This window comes from Rhinolophus ferrumequinum, chromosome 7 (assembly GCF_004115265.2).
Source record: "Rhinolophus ferrumequinum isolate MPI-CBG mRhiFer1 chromosome 7, mRhiFer1_v1.p, whole genome shotgun sequence".
NCBI classification, from domain to species: Eukaryota; Metazoa; Chordata; class Mammalia; order Chiroptera; family Rhinolophidae; genus Rhinolophus; species Rhinolophus ferrumequinum.
In genome coordinates, this window is record NC_046290.1 from 96,486,576 (window position 1) to 96,505,453 (window position 18,878).

Consider the following 18,878-nt stretch of genomic DNA (forward strand, 5'->3'; position numbering starts at 1 on the left):
TCATGAATAGTGAAGGCTGTGCTATAGGAAGCTAGAGATTATAAGACTTAAAAACAACTCCATTTCATTCCTTTGTTTCCTTTACTTTTATTTTCTGTAGCCTCAAGGGTGTGTGTCTGTGTGCTGGAGAGAGGGCGTTGTCCTTGGTTTCTAGGTGTATGGTTCCTTCACAGACATCCTTTCTTAGGCTACTGTAGGGCCTGCCTGTGAGAGCGCCGTGACCTCTGCGCAGAGCTTTGTCCTGGTCTGCGTCATGTTTCACTAAGCTTCTGCAGCAGGGTGCTACGGACGCCTCTGCGCTTGAGGGGGAAACCAGCCTCGGCCATCAGTACCTGCTCAGTGCTGGGGACCGCCTGATTCCCAGGGGGTCTCCTGTCAACCTCGGAAAGTAGGTATCACCTCCACTTTGTAAGTAAAGAGAGCAGGGCCTTGAGATTGTCTTTCCTGACGACACACCAGGAAAGCACAGAACTGGCATTCCGTTGCGAATCTAAGGTAAGCCTAGTGGCCTTTCCAAAATGCTACAGTTAGTGCTCTGCCTTCCTTCCCGAGTGTTTTAGCTGGCCTCTCAGCCTGAGGAGTTCCATTGTCTAGAGCATGGCGTTCAAAACCTTTTTGTCCCAATGCCCACATTAGACATGCAGTTTGATCATGATCACGTGTGTGTGCTCACAGAGACACAGGCAGGAACCTCACACACCCGTGCTTCCATGCACACAGACACGTGGAGCAGTTTCAGGAGTGGTACCACGCAGCACCCTGTTATATGCAGTACACCCTCATGTTGCCTTTTCTCACACATTCATGAGGACATGCTGGTGAGTGCCCACTATTGGATTTTATGACCGAGGGCCCCTGTAGTTGAGAAACACGGACCTAGAGTGGACCTCTCAGGTGGGCTGTGTGTCTCCAACCTCCCCCCGCCCCCCTACACACAGGACATTTAGGATAATCCATTGGAGCACAGGAAAAACTAGTAGAAATTATATTTAGATTTATTGTGATCTTTAAGGAAGACACATTGGACGTTACTGATATTTACTATCTGAGGTGACAGTACCCTGTCACTCAGCCTGTGAGCTGTGCAGGTGTCCTGAGGGGACAGTGGAAGTCTCACAAAACGGCAGATTCCTGGGGCTTTTTACTCACTGGGTCGTGGACATGTTCCAGTTTGTGTGACTCATAGAGTGGGTTACTGGATTCTGTTTACTTTAAACAAATCATAAAAAGGACAAGTGATTTTAAAAATTTCCTTTAAAGGAACAGTGGAATGAGGAAACAAGCACAAGGGACAGGAAAGCGGCAGAGCTGACCCTCCTGTGCTTTCCGGAGCTCCTTACCAACGTATCACTAGTCACACTCAGCCCCGGCGTCATCATGTTGCACAGGAAGGTCGCCCACGAATTGAAATTATAAAAAGAGACTGTGAACTTCAGTTATATTCATGATTATTAATGATTTACCTTGCCCTAAGGGGGACCTTGAGATACTAGCTAACACCGTTATGTTGGGTAAAACATTTAAAATTGTGTTCATTTTATCTTTATCACCTTTTAACTTATTTTTTGAATATTTTGGAATCTGCACGGTCCATCAGTGGCACATAAACAGTTACATATCTGGGGAATACTCTCAAATTGTTTTGATTCTGATAAGGGTTCATAGTTGCAATCACGTGGAGACTGTTCCTGGGCTGAAGAACCATGGAGACGTGTGCAGTAATTGTTCATGGTGGCCATGGGCTCTAGATGAGGAGAAGCGTGGAGACGAGCAGGAGACCGAGGACGTGTGTGTACAGACCAGAGAGCAGCCCTCGCCTGTGGGGTCAGTTCCAAGGGCACGTGGCTTAGTGAGCGGCCTGTGCTTCTTGCATGTCACAGAAGTCTCTGCCTTCTCCTGGCAGAGCAGCCCGGCGCCAGGGCACGCGGCCGGGCAGGTGGGCGTGGGCTAGCTGCTGGCCCTCCATCCTCCTGCAGGTGTAGCCGACACGAGGCGTGCGTGTCACGCTGCCGAGGCGGGGTGCTGAACGAGAAAAGAGAGATGGGTGGGCGACACTGAGGAGCGTAGGCAGCAACCAGCCCCACCCTTCTGTGGCGTATTTGTTCAACCCGGTGTTTATCGGTCGGCTGTTCTGTGCCACCCGCCTTGTACCACAGCAGTCAGCACACCACAGCCCACTGGGCAAACCGGACCTGGTGTCTGATTCGTAAATCAAGTTTCACAAGGAACATGGATGGCTACACCCCTTTGTTGACATACTTTGTGTGGTTGCTTCTGAGCTGGGATGGCAGAGTGGAATAATTGCGACAAAGATTGTTTGGCCTGCAAAGCCTCAAGTATTTTCTATGTGGCCCTCTACTGAGGGCCTCTGTTCTGGAAGGTGAGTCAGTACTTGCCTCTGGTGCTGTTTCATGGGGCTGAGCCATGGGCTGTTTGGCTTCCCTCCCTTGTGCCCTATGCCACAGAAGCCTCCACTGGAGTCAAGGAGGGCACATTCGGGCAAAGTGGCGTAGAGAAAAGCTTTCAGCCAGGACTCATCCCTCCTAGGTGTCCACACAGGCAGTGTTGTGTGGAGAATGAAGGGCTGGGAGTCTGAGACTTTGTCTCTGGAATCAGGTCACTCCCTGATCTTCTCTCTGGGCCTCAGTTTCCCCCACTCTGTAACTAGGACATCACACCACATCAGTAATTCTCAAACATTAACCCACATCAGAATCACCTAGAAGGCTCAGTGAATGTACTCCTGGGCCCCACCCAGCCCACCCAAAGTTTCAGATTCGGTAGGTGTGGAAGGCCTGAGAATTTGCACTTTTAACAAATCTTCAGGAAATGCTGCTGCTGCTGGTCTGGGGCCACCTGAAGAGCCAGTGCGTTAGACCTTCTGTCAGGACTTCCTGGAAGAATAACTGGTCATGTGCCGCTAGTGGGACATGTGACTGGATCGTTTTTTGGCAGCCTGTCTCTCTCTGGCATTAGGAAGAGGCAGGCTGGGGCGGCCACTGTGAGAAGTGACATTTAGAGAGGACCTGTATTCTAGATGCCCCTGTGATATGTGACCCAGAGCTCTCCTGGACTGAATGTAAATGCTCACGTCCCACCTATACACAGGGAACGGCGGGCCTTCTCTTAATACTCAGTCATCACACATTTTGCCTATTGCCTCTGAAATTCTAGGCCCGCAAGTGGTCAGACTTGTAGGGACATGTGGAAGAACAAAGCCCTGTACAGTGGTTAGTCTTCATGGTCTCTTCCTCTCCCCTGTCGCATGACTGCTATTGTTTGCCTTTCTGCTTTTTAAAAGTCTTATTATATTCCTGTTATCTTTTTTTTTTTAATAGTCATTTTCTTGGTTTCAGTAAGGTGCTAATGTTTCAACAGCTATTGGGAGCCTATCAGTGTCGGAAACTCTGCTAGGTGCTTGGAGAATAGCCTTATCAGTCCTGTCAGAAAGTCTTGGTAGTATTCAATTGTCTTCACTTTACAAATGAGTTGTTGTTAAATATCAGGGGTCAGTGACGCTAAGTACTGAGTGACCTGGAAAATGTCAGTATCTCCTGATGCTCACATCCTCCTGACTCTTCATTCTCGTGTTTGGAGCTGGGAATTGTGGTCACCCAGGATTACTCTTCTTTGGGAATCCCAAAATCTAGTGTAATTTGTCACTGCAGTTCAGCAGGTTAGGTCTTGATAAAGTTCTCTCTTACCTCCTTTCCTGCCGACAGAAATGATTTTCTTCTTTGAACTGTTTTTATATCTTAAAAATCTTTTTTTAAAATCTGTATACTTTGTACTAAATTGTATTGATTAATATTTCTAGTTCCCTCACTACAAAGGACCTTCTTGAGAAAAAATATTTTGTGTTAATCATTTAGGTTGCTACAGAACCAAGTTCTGTGTCTGCTATAGAGCAGGCACTCGGTGCATAAATGTCCAACCGAGCTGGGGAATGAATGGTGAGACGGGGTTCAGTGCAGGCCTGGCTTGCCTCACAGGGCCTCATTCAGGTCCATTTCTAGTCTCATCTGGATGAAGAAGGAATTGTTTGTTCAGTAGGTGATGTTATTTGAGAGATGCTTTGTCTGATTTCCACATCTAGTATGCTATTAGTGATGATTTTTCATTTTGTCAAAATGCATTTTCTTCATTTCAACTAGAGTTTAAACAAAATGGTTTTAGACAACATCCTAAGAACATTTGGAAAGATGACATTTCAGGTCTGTTTCCCTCTTTGCTTAAAGAAGTATATGCTGCTCTAATTACTAATTGCTGCACTAAGAAGAGGCAGATGATACATATGTTTATGACAGTTTTCCAGAGGGAGAACTAAGGAACCAGGCTGATTTTTCCATAATGTGAATGTTATTCACAAACTATTACCATAATTGATGCACCAAGCCACTGTAGGGTAAATAATGTGTTGTGTGTGGGAAGCAAGCTAGTAGTCAATGAATATTAAAGAACAAAACCTCATTTTAAAAGAGAAACGGTAATTATAATCATTCTGAATTCATATTGCAAAAGCAGTTAAAATAACTTGGCTGCCATTTATCTTTGTAATTCCATGTGCTAAGGAAGTAGTTATATGAGTAGAGTTGTATTGAAGTATGTATATGTATATACACACATTTTTAGAAAGACACAACGCCAGCCTTCACTCAGTATTAGTCATATTTCAAAGACATTTGATGCAGAGGGGAGGTGAACATAAGCACAGTTAATCAGTGCAATTTATATGATGGGAAAGCACACAGTTTTAGGTTTCTTAGGTTGGTATTTTCTGTTTTTCTTACCTGCCATGTCTTATTCCTTTCCTTGACCAAATCAGCTTCTATGTTTTTTTCAAGGCTCTTTTATCATAGACGTCTTTTCCATCTACCTCTAGTCCCTCTCTTACTGCCTTCTGGGGGCTCATCAACGCCTGTGTGTGGTGTATTGATTTGCACTTCTGGGATTTGCTGTTTTATAATCGGAAGTCATAAGTCATTTTCCAGTCTCCCCAACCGGACCGCCATGTCATTTCAGGAAGGGATTGGGTGTGTGTGCACGCGCTCGCAGGTGCCGTTCCTTCTTGTATCCCTCATGGAGCATGCTCAGTGCTCTCCCGCCTGTGCAAATTCCTCAGTAGGTACTCCTGGTCATCTCTTTCTGCATGCCAGAGGCTGCCTTATTTTGGTAAAATCTTTAAGTTTTGTGCTTGCTCACTAGGGCCTCTAAAAAGTGCGCTAATATAACCGGAAACAATGAGATCCCACTGGTGTGGAGTTTTTGTAGAAGTTCTCTTCGTCTTTGGCAAGTTCTGAAGTCAAAGGGAAAGATGCAGCTTTTGTCACTTGGTATTGAGTGTTTTTACATGTACATTTTAGATATAGACAAGGTGATTAGGTCAGAGCTTAGATATTTTTACATTTTAAAATAAGTCGTAGAGTATGTATTCGTACTGTGTTTCCCTGAAAATAAGACCTAGCCGGACAATCAGCTCTAATGCATCTTTTAGAGCAAAAATTAATATAAGACCAGGTATAATATAATATAATATAATATATAATATATAATATAATACAATATAATACCGGCTATAATATAATACTAGGTATAATATAATATAATACAATACCGGTCTTATGTTAATTTTTGCTCCAAATGATGCATTAGAGCTGATTGTCCGGCTAGGTCTCATTTTCAGGGCAACATGGTAGGAACCTTTTAGAAAAATCTCATCAGCATTGGTCCTGTTCCCAGTTGTAATCTCAGTATATTCTGATAACTTCTTTCCAGTAGATAGCTTTCCTTCTGTATGGGCATCTGTCATCTATTCCTTTGTAGCAATGAAAATATGGACAGCTTCCAATATGCTTTCTTAGCTCAAATTTCCTGGGCCCTTAATGTCAGACAGAGTCAGTATATTCAGCTAGTTTAACCAGCTGGACACATTTCCCTCTAGAGAAATGAGTAACTGGGACGTGCTTCACACACAGCGTGTGTGGGGGCAGCAGCCAGGTTGTGCGGCTCTGCTGCTCTTCCTGCCCTGGTTTCACCCAGCCTGGAACAGTGGCTTTGCTGGGATTGTTTGGAAAGCTCTGAGGAGAAAACAACTCATAGAACCTCCAGGAATCAAAGCATCGCAGATCATCCCTGCGACCCTGACACTATAATCGCTGTAATCGCTGGAGCTGGCTTCCCCGGCTGGTGATTGTGACCCGGGAGGAACATCATCCAGGGGCAGGCTCCTCAGAGGGCGGGCGGCCCTGGAGCTGGCGTTGTGCGGCGTCCCTGTCCTGCAGCCTGCACACAGGAGGGCTATGCCTTGTCCAGACCTTTCTGCCACCTGAGACTCCTAAATGGGGCTCTGGCCTTTTTCCCTCAAGGCCTCTGGAAATGGCCTTGCTTGGAGTGGTGCCGTGGGAGTCCGTTCCTGGCGGTGGGCCCGGGCTCCTGTCCGCGAGGCGCTGTGCCTCTTCTCAGCAGAGTGCAGGTCAGATGCAGATAACACAGGCATGATTCTGCCCTCTGAGTGCTCACTGAGGCGACTCCTCCTGTCCCTGAAGGGTTTCCGGAAGCACACATTTATCATGGAGTGTAAGAGAAGGAAGGAACATGAGGCTTGCTTTCCTGCTGAATAGCAGAGTGAAGGATAGAAACCTTTCTGTTTACAATTCAGCTGGTTTCCCTTTGTAATTTGCTTTACTGTTAAGCTAAACTTCTGAGCAGTTTAATTGGCAAACTCTTCCTTGGAGGGTTAGGGGAAGCTTTTGTAGAGAGTTGAAGTCCCAGATGAGAATATGAGTTAAGCAAAGGTGTGTGTGCGTGTGTGCGTGCATGTGTGTGGTTTGCATGCAGAGCATGTGCATAAATGCATGTGCTTGCTTGGGCGCGGATAGGGTTGAAGCCGAGAGGAGGAGTTGTTCCTAGCGGAGGATGGAGGACGCGCCCTTACGAAGGCGGGAGAGTCCTGCAGGGTCTGGCAGATCCGCGAATCCTTCGGAAGGTTTTGTGAGAGCTATGCCCACCCTGTTTGCTGAGAACAGGGACAGTCCTGGACAGTCCGTCACACCTCTTCAGCCTCTCTCAACAAGTGTTCAGGTGCCGTGGCAGAGGAAATGGTGTTTTCCAGGCATAGCTGCGATGGAAATAGAGCTCTTTTAGTGAAGCTGAAGCAGTTCTTCCACACATATTATTCCATTTTAACAGTCAACTGTTTAAAACAAAACCAAAAAAGGCGGTGGGAGTTGGAAGGAGAAGAAGTTTATGCCAGGAAATGAAAAGGAGTTTCTGTAGGTAGAAACCTGTCTTGGTTGTAGTTTTAGTTGTTAAAAGGGTTCAATTGCTAGTTTGTTATATCTCTGTGTATGGTCTTGTGAACTTCTATTTCTCCAATAAACAGTAAAGATAAAACAGCAGCCATATTTTTATTTGAGAACACACTTTCATCACAAGCCTTCCTTTCAGCACTTCTGCTCACCAGGCAACTGCTCACCCAGGCTCACCAGGGTGACTTAAGGTCTTCTCCCTTCCTTTCTGCGGCAGGTCAGGCTTTGAATCTAATCAGGATGATTGAGGCTCTGTCATAGCAGGTGAGGTTTCTGACTGAAGTCTGAGAAGTGATGTTTCTGTCGTATTTCCGGCTGACAGTAGCTACTAAGCAAAGGTTAAGAGGTTGTGATGTAATGGAAGGCGGCACTGTCTTTACCTTTTATCCAGCTCAGATTGTGAGCCTGGAGCTGTGTTACCTGCTTGACAACTATAAGCCCATTTAACTTTCACAGGTATCCTCATTTTCAGATGGGTTTGTTTATCCGCACTTCACAGATGGGGAACTTGCAGTGATCAGAGGGCTAAGTGTGACTAGCTATAGCAGCATTTGGCATGTTGGGGCCGACGTCCTTCCGTCTCCACCGCTCTTACATGTAAGCACTGCCTGTGGCATTGCACTCGCTCGCAGTGCAGCCTTCCCCCAGCCCCTACCAACTCTTATCCCCCGCCCCCTCTTTTCTGACGCTTTAATCAAACACAGCCAAAGCTGTACCTCCTGCATTTAGCGCCATCTCTTTCCTGACCTCTTATTAAACATATATTCATGCAAATATTAGATTTTCGGTGGAAGGAGATAAATAGCAATTTTATTTTCTCTCCCCTTGACTCTAAGAGAATTTGTATTCTATTATTAATTCTCACTGTTCCATGATCATACTATGTTACCTGACATTTATAACTCAGCCATTGTCTTACCAGTATTTTCAGGATACTCATATGTGCAGTAGCATGATTCTCGACCAAGGAGCCAGGGAATCTAGACCCAGCTCAGCCACAGACCAGCTAGAGACCTTGGTGAAGTCACTTCACCTCTTGGTGCTTCCCTTCTTTCATCCTGGTTTTTGATCCAGATCAGTTCCCATCCTGGGAGCACAGTCTGTTTATCAGGTTTATCACTAAATAGGTCGCATGTGCTACCCTATCTGTATACTTTATTTTTAAGTGTTTCTAGAAGGGATGGTAGCAATTCATTAAAAAGCATGATTAAATTCTTACATTTTGTGTTTCTTCAATCAGTGAATACGTGCTAAAATGCAATATATTATAAAATGGGTTATTCATGTTTTCTTTTTACTTAAAAGGGAACTTCATGTTAAAAGTTAGACACTAATGATTTCATGAACTCTTAAAGTCCTTTCCCAGGTAGCATATTCCCTAGCCTGTGAATGAGTCTAATTACTTGACTCTCCAAATTCTAGGTTTTTGGAATCTTTTATTATCGTACTTACTCCCTTTCCATGAGCATTTGGATTTACTATTTGAAGGAAATGAATTGACCTTCAAAAAACCAGTCTTTCATACTCTGTCCTAAAGAGAGGATGTTTTGCCATCATGTCTGTAAGTCCAGTTGGTCAGCGGTCACTGTCATCTTCCCCTCCCCGTGCCATCGTTCCTGTGAGGCCCTGTGCACCCCCTTCTTCTCTCCGACCACAAGCCCCTCTGGCCTCACTTCGTATCTTACTCAGCCTGCATTACATGTGTAACCCCCTCACCACGCTCTCGCCACGCTGTTGGTTCTCTGAGGCACTTGTACTTCTGCCCGTCTTCTCCCAGGGGCACTTCAGCTGTCTGCCCGCTCTTATTCCTTTATGTTCTACTTGAGAGGATTACAACTCTGACTGTTACTATATGCATTTGTTTTGTTTTTTTTAGATTTCTGCATATAAGTGGGGCTCAACGTCTCTTGGCTTTTCCAGTGTTGCCCATTAATACATTTACTGAGTTGCTTTCTTTGTCCCCTTGGTGGCAGTTTCAACCTCTCCCCACTCAGGGCTACAATGATAGCAAACATTTATCAAGAATTGAACATGTTAGAGAAAATGTGCTAAGGACTTTACATGCATTGTGTCATCCCAATTCTTGCCATATGATCTAACTTTGTCTGCCATCCATCCATCCAGCCATCCATCCATCCAACACATTCAAACTGAGTGTGCTGCCGAGTCAGTCACAGGCTATAACTGTGATTGAGGCAGATTGGTGAATTCCTCTCAAAAGGCCTCCAACTCTAAGGGAGATGCAGAGAAGTAAACAGGCAACAAGAATGTTGTATGGTAAGTGCTAAGAAGGGGCGAAGTTCAGTATGCTACAGATGTACCCAACCCAAACGTGGGGATGAGAGTAAGGAAGGCCTCTTTGGAGGAAGTCACAACGAAGTGCCAAGCTAAAGGATGAGAGGGTATGAGTTAAGTGATGTGACGGGGGAAGAGAAGTGTGTTCTAGAAGGAAGAACACCTGGATGCTGGAAAGACTTCAGGGAATTGAGACTAGAGCCATTGTTCTCAGGAGGATTAAAGGACTTCTGGTGTGAACTCCACTGACTCTCACCTCCTAAATGATTTACAGCTTCACTTGTTAACTCAAATAACATCCGCTGAGATCTGTTATGGACATGGTCTTAGGGGATGAGTTTCCACACTCTTGCTGTCAATCTCAACATGAACTTTTATCTGCACTTGTGTGGCTGCCTTGCATTTGAATGTTAGGGTGGGTAGAGAGGAACATGCTTCTTCAAAAACAGTGTGAGAAGGTTTATAATTATTGTGATGTAGGGATCTAGTGTTTAGGACGGCTTGTCAGGGATAATCAGCCTGAAGTTTTGAATGCTAAAATGAAGCTATTGCTTAGCCTGACCGTAATAGCAGCTTAAAAAATGGAAGCATGTCCCTTTTCCATAAAGACATTAAGTCAGTGACATTTAGGCCTCAGGAAGTGTTATGCTCTCAAACACCTTGACTGAGCCTCAGATGAAGGGTCTGCAGGGATGGAAGGCTGGTGCTTCTATGACATGGAGGTAGAGACATGAGGTGATGGTCCACACGCGTACCCGGCCATTTGCGGATGTGAAAGGTGTACGCACCCCACGGGCTCTGACCCTTCTGATTGGCAGGAAAAGGTGCTCATTTGAACAACATACTGGCTTCATTGCTCCATACAATTTTAGGAATAATAGTGGACACAAAGCAACTGAGTGGTGAAATATTTCAAGCTCTGTATTCAAATCATTTTGAAAAGTATAGGCTGATAATATCATCTGTTTCTCTCCTTTTTTCAGATGGGGGTAGTTTACAGCATCCCATAGTTTACTTTTAAATCCAATGAATTTTTTTTAGCTGCCAGAGAGAACTGTTTTTATTTTATTTTAATTAATTTTTTTTTAATTATAGCTGATATACAATATTATATTAGTGTCAGGTATACAACATAGTGATTCAATCCTTACTAGACCACAGTAAGTCGAGTACCCATCTGTCACCGGATAGAGTTGTAACTATGTTACTGACTCTATTCCCTGTGCTGTACATTACATCCCGTGACTTATTCTATAACTGGAATTATACTTCTTAAGCCCCGTCCTGTTTTCTGCCCATCCACTCCTCCTCCCCATTCACAACCATCAGTTTGTTCTTTGTACCTGTGAGTTTGTTTCTGTTTCCTTTTGTTTATTCATTTGTTTTGTTTTTTAGATTCCACATATAAGTGAAATCATGTGTATTTGTTTTTCTCTCTCTGACTTATTTCACTTAGGATAATATCCTCTAGGTCCATCCACACTGTAGCAAATGGCAGGAGTTCATTCTTTTTTATGGCTGAGTAGTATTCCATTGTATATATGTACTACCTCTTCTTTATCCAGTCGTCTATCAATGGACATTTAGGTTGCTTCCATATCTTGGCTACTGTAAACAGTGCTGCAGTGAACATAGGGATGCAGATATCTATTCAAATTATTGTTCTTGTTTTCTTCAGATGAATTCCCAGAAGTGGAATTGTTGGGTCATATGATGATTCTATTTTAAATTTTCTGAGGAAACTCCAAACCGTTTTCCATAGTGGCTGCACCAATTTGCAATCCCACCAACAGTGCACGAGGGTTTCCTTTTCTCCACATCCTCGCCAACACTTGTTGTTTGTTGATTTATTGATGATGCCATTCTAACAGGAATGAGGTGGTTTTTATTTGCTTTTCCCTGGTGATTAGTGATGCTGAGAATCTTTTCTTGTGGAAATCCAGGTTAATCTTAATTATTTTATATTTGATAAATAAATATTTATTACTTGGGTTAGGGGTGTGGGAAGTAGGGACGAGAGGTGCCATCCCGTGAAAGAGTCGAGAATCCGCTTTCCCCACTGCGCTGCCCGCAGAATGTTCCCAGCACGTTGCCCTCAGTGCAGTGGTGTTGGTCTGGCATTCACACACGCTGAAGCCATGCGCTTACGTCTTAGCTCCTTTTCTCTACTTTATCTGTTTCTGGCATTTTGTAAAGGGGGTGCTGATGCTGTTTTACACTTTTTCTTGACATCTTGGAGGTTGAATGAGTTAATAGTAGTAAGACAAAAATAAAAACACTGTCTTTACATTTCTGGGGGGAAAAAATAAAAAGTAAGTATAAAATGTCAATCATTTTCGCAAGCTGTTAACTCCTGAGGCTGAATGACCAGAAACTGTTTTGGCAGCTAGTAGAAGTAATAGGGAATAGCAAGAGAAAACTGCCCCAGTTTCTCTTTCTCTGACTACAAGAGGTTGAAAGATGTTGTTTCAGCTGGAGACTTTAAAATGGATTCGTAGTCACTTTGTGCTAAAGAGACTGGACTGATTTTCCTGTCGTAATCTTCTGTAGGCATGGAGAAAGGTCAGCTCCTGGGCTTGTTTTGGGGCTCATGGGGTTACAGCTGTAGCTGTGGCAGAGTCCTTTTCCTAGACAAAAGCTCTTGTCAGAATAATGTTTGGACAGGTGTTAATCTGTGTCCTGAGGAGGCGTGCTGGAATTCATTATTAATCTCGGGGTGAGAGGGGCGGGGGCAGAAGCTTGTCCTTCTGGGACCGTCCGGGGCCAAGGCCTGCCCCCCGCCTTCACTGACATGTGCCATTTGTGAGGAAGGCAGCGAGAGTCCATTTGAGGAATTCTGCTGTCAGCCAGCCAAGAGAACCACACGGAGGGAGCGAGCGAGGGAGGGAGGCCGGCAGCTGGCAGGGCAGGTCTGGAGCAGTTTCCGGAGCGAGATCACACACAGTGTTCTAGGCTCTAAGGGAAGGTGTCCAGGAGCACGAGGGCAAGGGCCGGACTAGCAAGAGTGCATTTCCCTGGGTCGTTCTCCTTTACCCTACTGTGTTTGAATACTTGTCATCCTTTGGAAAACTCAGCATCTGAAAGAAGCCTTGGCTGAAACTCCGCTTTTTCTTCAGCACTATACTGTTTTTTTGGTTTGTTTGTTTTTCTTCTTTCCCTCTTTTTATTTTTTATTTGTTTCATCTTCTTTTCCTCTGAGGGGAGGAGGTGAGAGAATGATCAAGTCAAGCTGGTTCTATGTTAAGTTCAAGTATGCAGAGAAGGTAAGTCAATATGTTTTCTTTTCCCAAGGGAAACCTGCCACCTCCTCCAAGCTTCTCATTTGTCGGGCTACTCTGGCTACTGGGGGAAGCAAATGAGCCTGGAAGTTTTATTTGTGAATGTGTTTCCTCTGCCGTAATGATTCTTGGATGAAACACAGGCTCGGTGCTTGCGTTCTGACATTGCTGCATTGCAACCGACCAACAGGAAGAAATCTTCAAACCCTGCTCCAGAGGCATTATTTAGAGTTTAAAGAAAAACAATGAAACTGTACTAACAGGAAAGGAAGGCTGGTTTTTGAGTAGAGACTTTTCAAGAGGAGTATTTATGAAGCTTGATGCATTTTTAGTTCTGAAAGAAATTGACAATAACTTCCCTTAGTCAGAAGTTTCTTTTTTCTTTGACTGACTTTGCTCCCTCCTGTAAGAAGAGCTTTGCAATGTTGTTTGAGTATAGAAAGAATTCCCATCATTTTGGCTGACCACATATGACACTATCACTTTACTGTCTGTCAGGGGTTATATTTTAGGGAAGCAGTAAATTTTGGTTGCTTCTGAAATTTTGATGTTATAGTTCTATATTTGAACATACCGTTTGTAGGCTTTGAGGAGAGATGTGTGGACTTCTAACACGCCTTCTCTTACTGGGGCTGTCGGCCATCTTCTTCATTCTGGATCCACATGTGTTACTTACCCTGAGGGGAATGTATCGGATTAGCAGTAAGGTTTCCAGGAGGATTCTGAAATGCCTCCATTTTGAAATCTTTCCTTTCTTGATTTGCTTGTTGAAAACATTGGCATATTGACTGTAGATTTGATCTGTGGTCCTAGAGAATAGAATCATGATGTGGCATGATGGAAAATTGTTATGACTATCTTCATACTTCTTACGATTATATGCATAAGCACATTTTAAAAATCCCTTCTCCATTCCTCTAGTTTAAAAAAGAAATTGGTACACTTTGGGCTCATTTGTCTTGCATTATGTTTTCTGTATGTATTTGTTTCTGCTATGTTTTTATATTGGCAATTGTTCTTTACACGTAATGAAAACACAGTATTTTTACTGAAAAGATTTATCCTCCATTTTAAACCCACTTGCATTATTAACTATTAAAACTATTATAATTAAAATATTATCTCTTTGTTTACAGGTTGGGAAAGGTTATCATCTTGTTTTGGGATTTACTTTTTCCCTCAGGGGATTACTTTCCTTTGAGCAAACCCATTGTTTGCTGTTAGAAATTTTGATGAATTAAAACTGTACTCTTACCTCCTTAACTGTTTCCTTTCACCACGAATGTCCTGCCATAGAACCTGAAACTCACAGTTAAGGAATGACAGTAAACTATTGTTAAAAGGGGAAAAACTTTTGAGAAATGATCTTCATGAAAAGGAAAAGAAGGGGAACATTAAATTAACTGCTTCATTTGAATGATAATATTCTGTTATTTATTTATTTTCTTTAGCAACCTAAGAAGAAGAACATGCATTCATATATCAAGACATGGGTGTAATGTAAAGCTAAATAATGTAAGGCTCCATTGCCAATTAAAGAATATCCTTCTTTTACTGGGATGGGGGAAAATGAGAAATAAAAAAAATCTTGTTTTTGGAGGGGGGCATGCTTATGGTTGCTGTTCTAGATCCTCATGATTCTCAGCAGAACTTTTTTGTTTCTTCACAATGGTTTATTTTTTAAACTCACTCTGGAGATTTCTTCCCCCAAAATTCATTGAAATGAGTTTAGTTTCATCTGGGAAGGTAAAAAGCTTTAATTAGTGTACACTCAGGGACACAGGTGCTTGAAAAACACATTTATATCATTCTTTCCCATTTTTTTTCCCCAAAAGCCATTCTTTTAACGGGTGGTTAATTTGGAATTTCTTCCAATAACTTAGAAAAAGGCAAAAGAGAAACCCCACTTTCCATTTTCAAACAATGATGTGAACTTGTAATAATTGGAAAGATACTTCTTCTGTGAAGTTGGTTTATAAGTATAAGAAAATGCATTACATGATACCTTCAATAATCAGCCATTGCCTAGTTTGACATTTAAGAACATGATTTAATCAGTCTTAAATACTGAGCAACATAGACTAAATCAAGTAACGCATTATCAACAACATTGGCCCAGGAGAGTGTTACTTCCCTGTGAACATCAGGATTCTGATCCCTTTCGAAAATTATAGTAAAACAAAGATCTCTTGTACCACCGCCATCCCCACAAGCACGGTCCTCTGTATTTCTATTTAAATTATTTGAGTTACCTCTTTTTTGAATTATGTTGCTACCCAGACATCATTTCTTCAAAAACACTGCTTACTTGAATTAAGTTCCTCATATCCCTTTTCCCCCTTCTCATAATTTCTCTGAACAGTTTCCTGTTTTCATGTGTTTTACAATGTCCTATAACTGATTATTCCAAAATCTCTTAACACTGCTCTAATCTCTTTCTTGAGTTGCAGAGACATGTACTTAATTGATTAGTTAGATATCTGTCTTGAAGTGCAACAGATACCTCCAATGCAGCATTCTAAAATGCAGTTAATTTCTTGTTCCTTAAACAAACCTTTCCTTCCTCTTGTGTGCTTCCTAGCATTGGAAAGGCATTGCTAGCCGGCTGGTTGTGGGCCTTCCCAGAGGACCCGCGTTGATTTTGTTCTGACAAGGAGCCTCGTCATTTCTCTCCATGCTGCTGTTCGTGACACCTTCCCGTGCTCTGAGACCAACTGCTAGAACGATCTTGTTAAAAGGGCAGTCTGAGTCTCTCAGACCCCTGCTGGTTAATGGCTGCCCACTCTGTCTAGCAATCCTCACTCGATATCCCTGAGCAGTGTTAGCGCATGGCCTTGGATGTACATTTGATTGGAATTGATTGGAAAGATTGCATTTGATTGGAATTATTCACCAATATGTGTTCTCTATAGCACCATAAGCCCCTACAGATACAAAACTGTGTTGTCCATTTTATGAATCCCTAGTATGGGCACCTAGCAGATGCTCCATTATTCTCTGAATGCTCTGGAGTAAATCCATGACATTTGGGGGGAGTCAGGCAGGCAGGCAGTTTGAATCCTGCTTCTACATTTATTGGTAGTATCTGACTTTGGCAATTGCATATGCAGTTGTAAGAAATAATACAGAGATCCCACGTGCCTGTTACCGAGTCCCCCAGTGGTGACATTGTGTGAAAGTATGTCACACCCAGGACGCGGACACTGATACACTCAGGATACACACAGTAGTATCACCAGAGGGTCTCCCTGTCAGCCTTTTAGAGCCATACCACCTTCCTCCCAGCCCTGCACGCCCACTCAGGAGCTCCTGGCAACCACTCATTTTGTTCCTCCAATTTGTAAATTTTGTCCTCTCAAGACTGTTCTATCAGTGGAATCATACACTGTGTATCTTTCTGGGATTATCCTTTTGCACTCAGCATGGTTCTCTGGACATTTCCTCCTAAGTTGTGTGTTGTTTCTGAGTAGAATTCCATGATCTGGATCACCATAGTTTGTTTAATTATCCCCCATTGAAGGAAATCTGTGTTGTTTGCAGTTTTATTAACAAATAAAAGTGCTATGAACATCTGCATACAGGTTTTGGTGTAGACATAAGTTTTCTTTTCTCTGGGATAAATGCCCACGAGTGCAATTTCTGGGTAGCATATTTCATTTTTAAGAAGCTACCAAACTGTCTTCCATAGGGTCTCTACCATTGCGTATTCTCTCCAATGTAGTGTAGTTATCCAATTTCTCCACATTTTCACCAGCATTTGGTGGTTACTGTTGCACGCGCGTGCGCGCGCGCGCTCTCTCTCTCTCTCTCTCTCTCTCTCTCTCTCTCTCTCTCTCTCTCTCTCTCTCCCTCTCCCTCTCTCTTTCTCTCTCTCTCTCTCTCAGCTATTCTGTTGGTATGCAGTGATATCTCATTGTGGTTTTAATAGGCATTTCCCTAATAGCCAATGATGTTCATTAAACATCTTTTCATGTGCTTCTTTGTCAGTTGAATATCTTCTCTTGTTAAATATCTCTTGCTCAGTAAATGTCTTTTCCCATTTTCTAATTGAATTTTTTATGTTACTGTTGAGTTTTTAAAAGTCCGAGTATATCCTAGATGCTAATCTATTGTTGGATTTGTGGTTTGCAAATATTTGTAGCTTGTTTTTTCATCCTCATTTTCTTCAAAGCAAAATTTTAATTTTGATAAGTCCAATTTATGGTTTATTTTCTTCATGTGCCTTGCTTTTATTGTCAAATCTAGGAACTTTGCTTAGATCCTAAAGATTTCATCTTATACTTTTTTTTATTCTAAAACCTTTACAATTTTATATTTTACATTTAAGTCCACGATCCATTTAGAGGTAAGTTTTATTTAAGGTGTGGAACTTAGGTCAAGGTGGTTTTTTTGTTTTGTTTTTGTGTATGCACGTCCAGTTACGCAGCATTTGTTTCAAACACTGCCCTTTCTCCATTTACTTGCTCTTGCACCTTTTTAGAGATTCCTCCCACTTTATTTCAAAATTGATTTAGCTGTAATACTACCTTTGATTTTTCATACAAATTTTAGAATTATCTTGTCTGTCTTCACAAAAAAATCTTCCTGGAATTTTAATAAGAACTGCATCATTAAAGCAGTATATTGATTTGGGGAGAATTTTAAAATTTACTGTGTGAAGTCTTTCTATCTGAACAGAGTATGTCTTTCCACTTATTTTGATTTTCTTTGACTTCTTTTTGTCATCATTGTATGATATTTAGCATACAAGTCCTGTACATGTTTTGTTAACTAGATACTTTGTTTTTTGAGTAATTACAATGGTATTGTATTTTTAATTTGAATTCCATGTATACATTGCTAGTATATAGAAATATAACTTATTATTTTTTTGTATACTGTGACTTTGATGAATGGACTTATTAGTTCTAGGGGTTTATTTGTAGTTTCCTTTGTATTTTCTATGGACAGTAATGTCAAATGCAAATAGGGACAGATTTATATTTTTATTTCCGAGCTATAAATTCTTCTTTTTTTTTACTTCCTTGCCTTGTTGCACTGGCTAACCTTGTTGCACTGGCTAGAACTTCTAGTTCTGTGCAGCATAACAGTGGTTAGAGTGAATATCTTATTCTCCATCTTTTGGGGAAAATCACTCAATCTTTTATCATTTAATATAATCTTAGCTGTAGGGTTTTTGTAGATGACCTTTTATCAAATTCAGGAAGTTCCTTCTGTAGGGTTTTTGTAGATGACCTTTTATCAAATTCAGGAAGTTCCTTCCTATTCCTAGTTTTCTAAGGTTTTTTAATTATTATTATTATTAATGGATGTTGAATTTTGTCAAATGTTTTTTCTGTAATGACTTGTAGTATTTGATTTTTCTTCTTTAGCTTGTTAAAATGATAGATTATATTGCTTGATTTTTCAATTATTGAATCACCCCTTCATCTCTGGAATAAGTCCCATTTGGTCACAGTGTGTAATTATTTTCATATATTGCTGAATTATTTTACTAATATTTTGTTAAGGATTTTTGCATCTATATTCTTGGGAAATATTGATTCCTAATTTCTTTCTTTTTTTGGTTATGGTTTTGTTACTATGGTATTACTAGTTTGATAAACTGGATTTGAAGTACGAGGTGTGATCAAACGACATGGTGACTGTCTAAATAAAAGAAAATTTATTACAATAGAAGATACACTGCCATTAATCCCCCTCAAGATACCACCCCCCTCACTTTGAACACACTTATCCCATCGTACTTGCCATTTTCTGAGGCAGTTCTGGAAGTCCTCTTCTGTGAGTGTCTTTAGTTGCACAGTCATAGCTGACTCGATGTCCTGAATCATTTTGACTTTACGGAAGAACCAGAAGTCGCATGGTACCAGATCCCATGAATAAGGTGGATGGTGACGTACTGTAATGTTTTGATTTGACAGAAATTGCTGTCAAATTTCTGTCAGAAGTGATGTGTGACTCGGAGCATTGTCATAATGGAGGATGACTTATGGCA

The 18,878-nt window shown here is 42.0% G+C and overlaps 1 protein-coding gene across 6 annotated transcripts in view; it reads left to right on the forward strand.

The window, feature by feature from the left end:
- Positions 1–18,878, forward strand: part of AUTS2 (activator of transcription and developmental regulator AUTS2) — a 1,097,126-nt gene that overhangs the window by 322,647 nt on the left and 755,601 nt on the right. Inside the window, exon 1 of one of the 6 annotated variants that reach the window (XM_033111215.1) lies at positions 12,677–12,865. The exons of the other annotated variants lie outside the window; for them this stretch is intronic. Coding sequence (XP_032967106.1) covers positions 12,818–12,865 — 48 coding nt within the window. The 5' untranslated portion in view covers positions 12,677–12,817. Of the gene's footprint in view, positions 1–12,676; positions 12,866–18,878 lie in introns of those variants that run through there. 6 annotated transcript variants of the gene reach the window in all.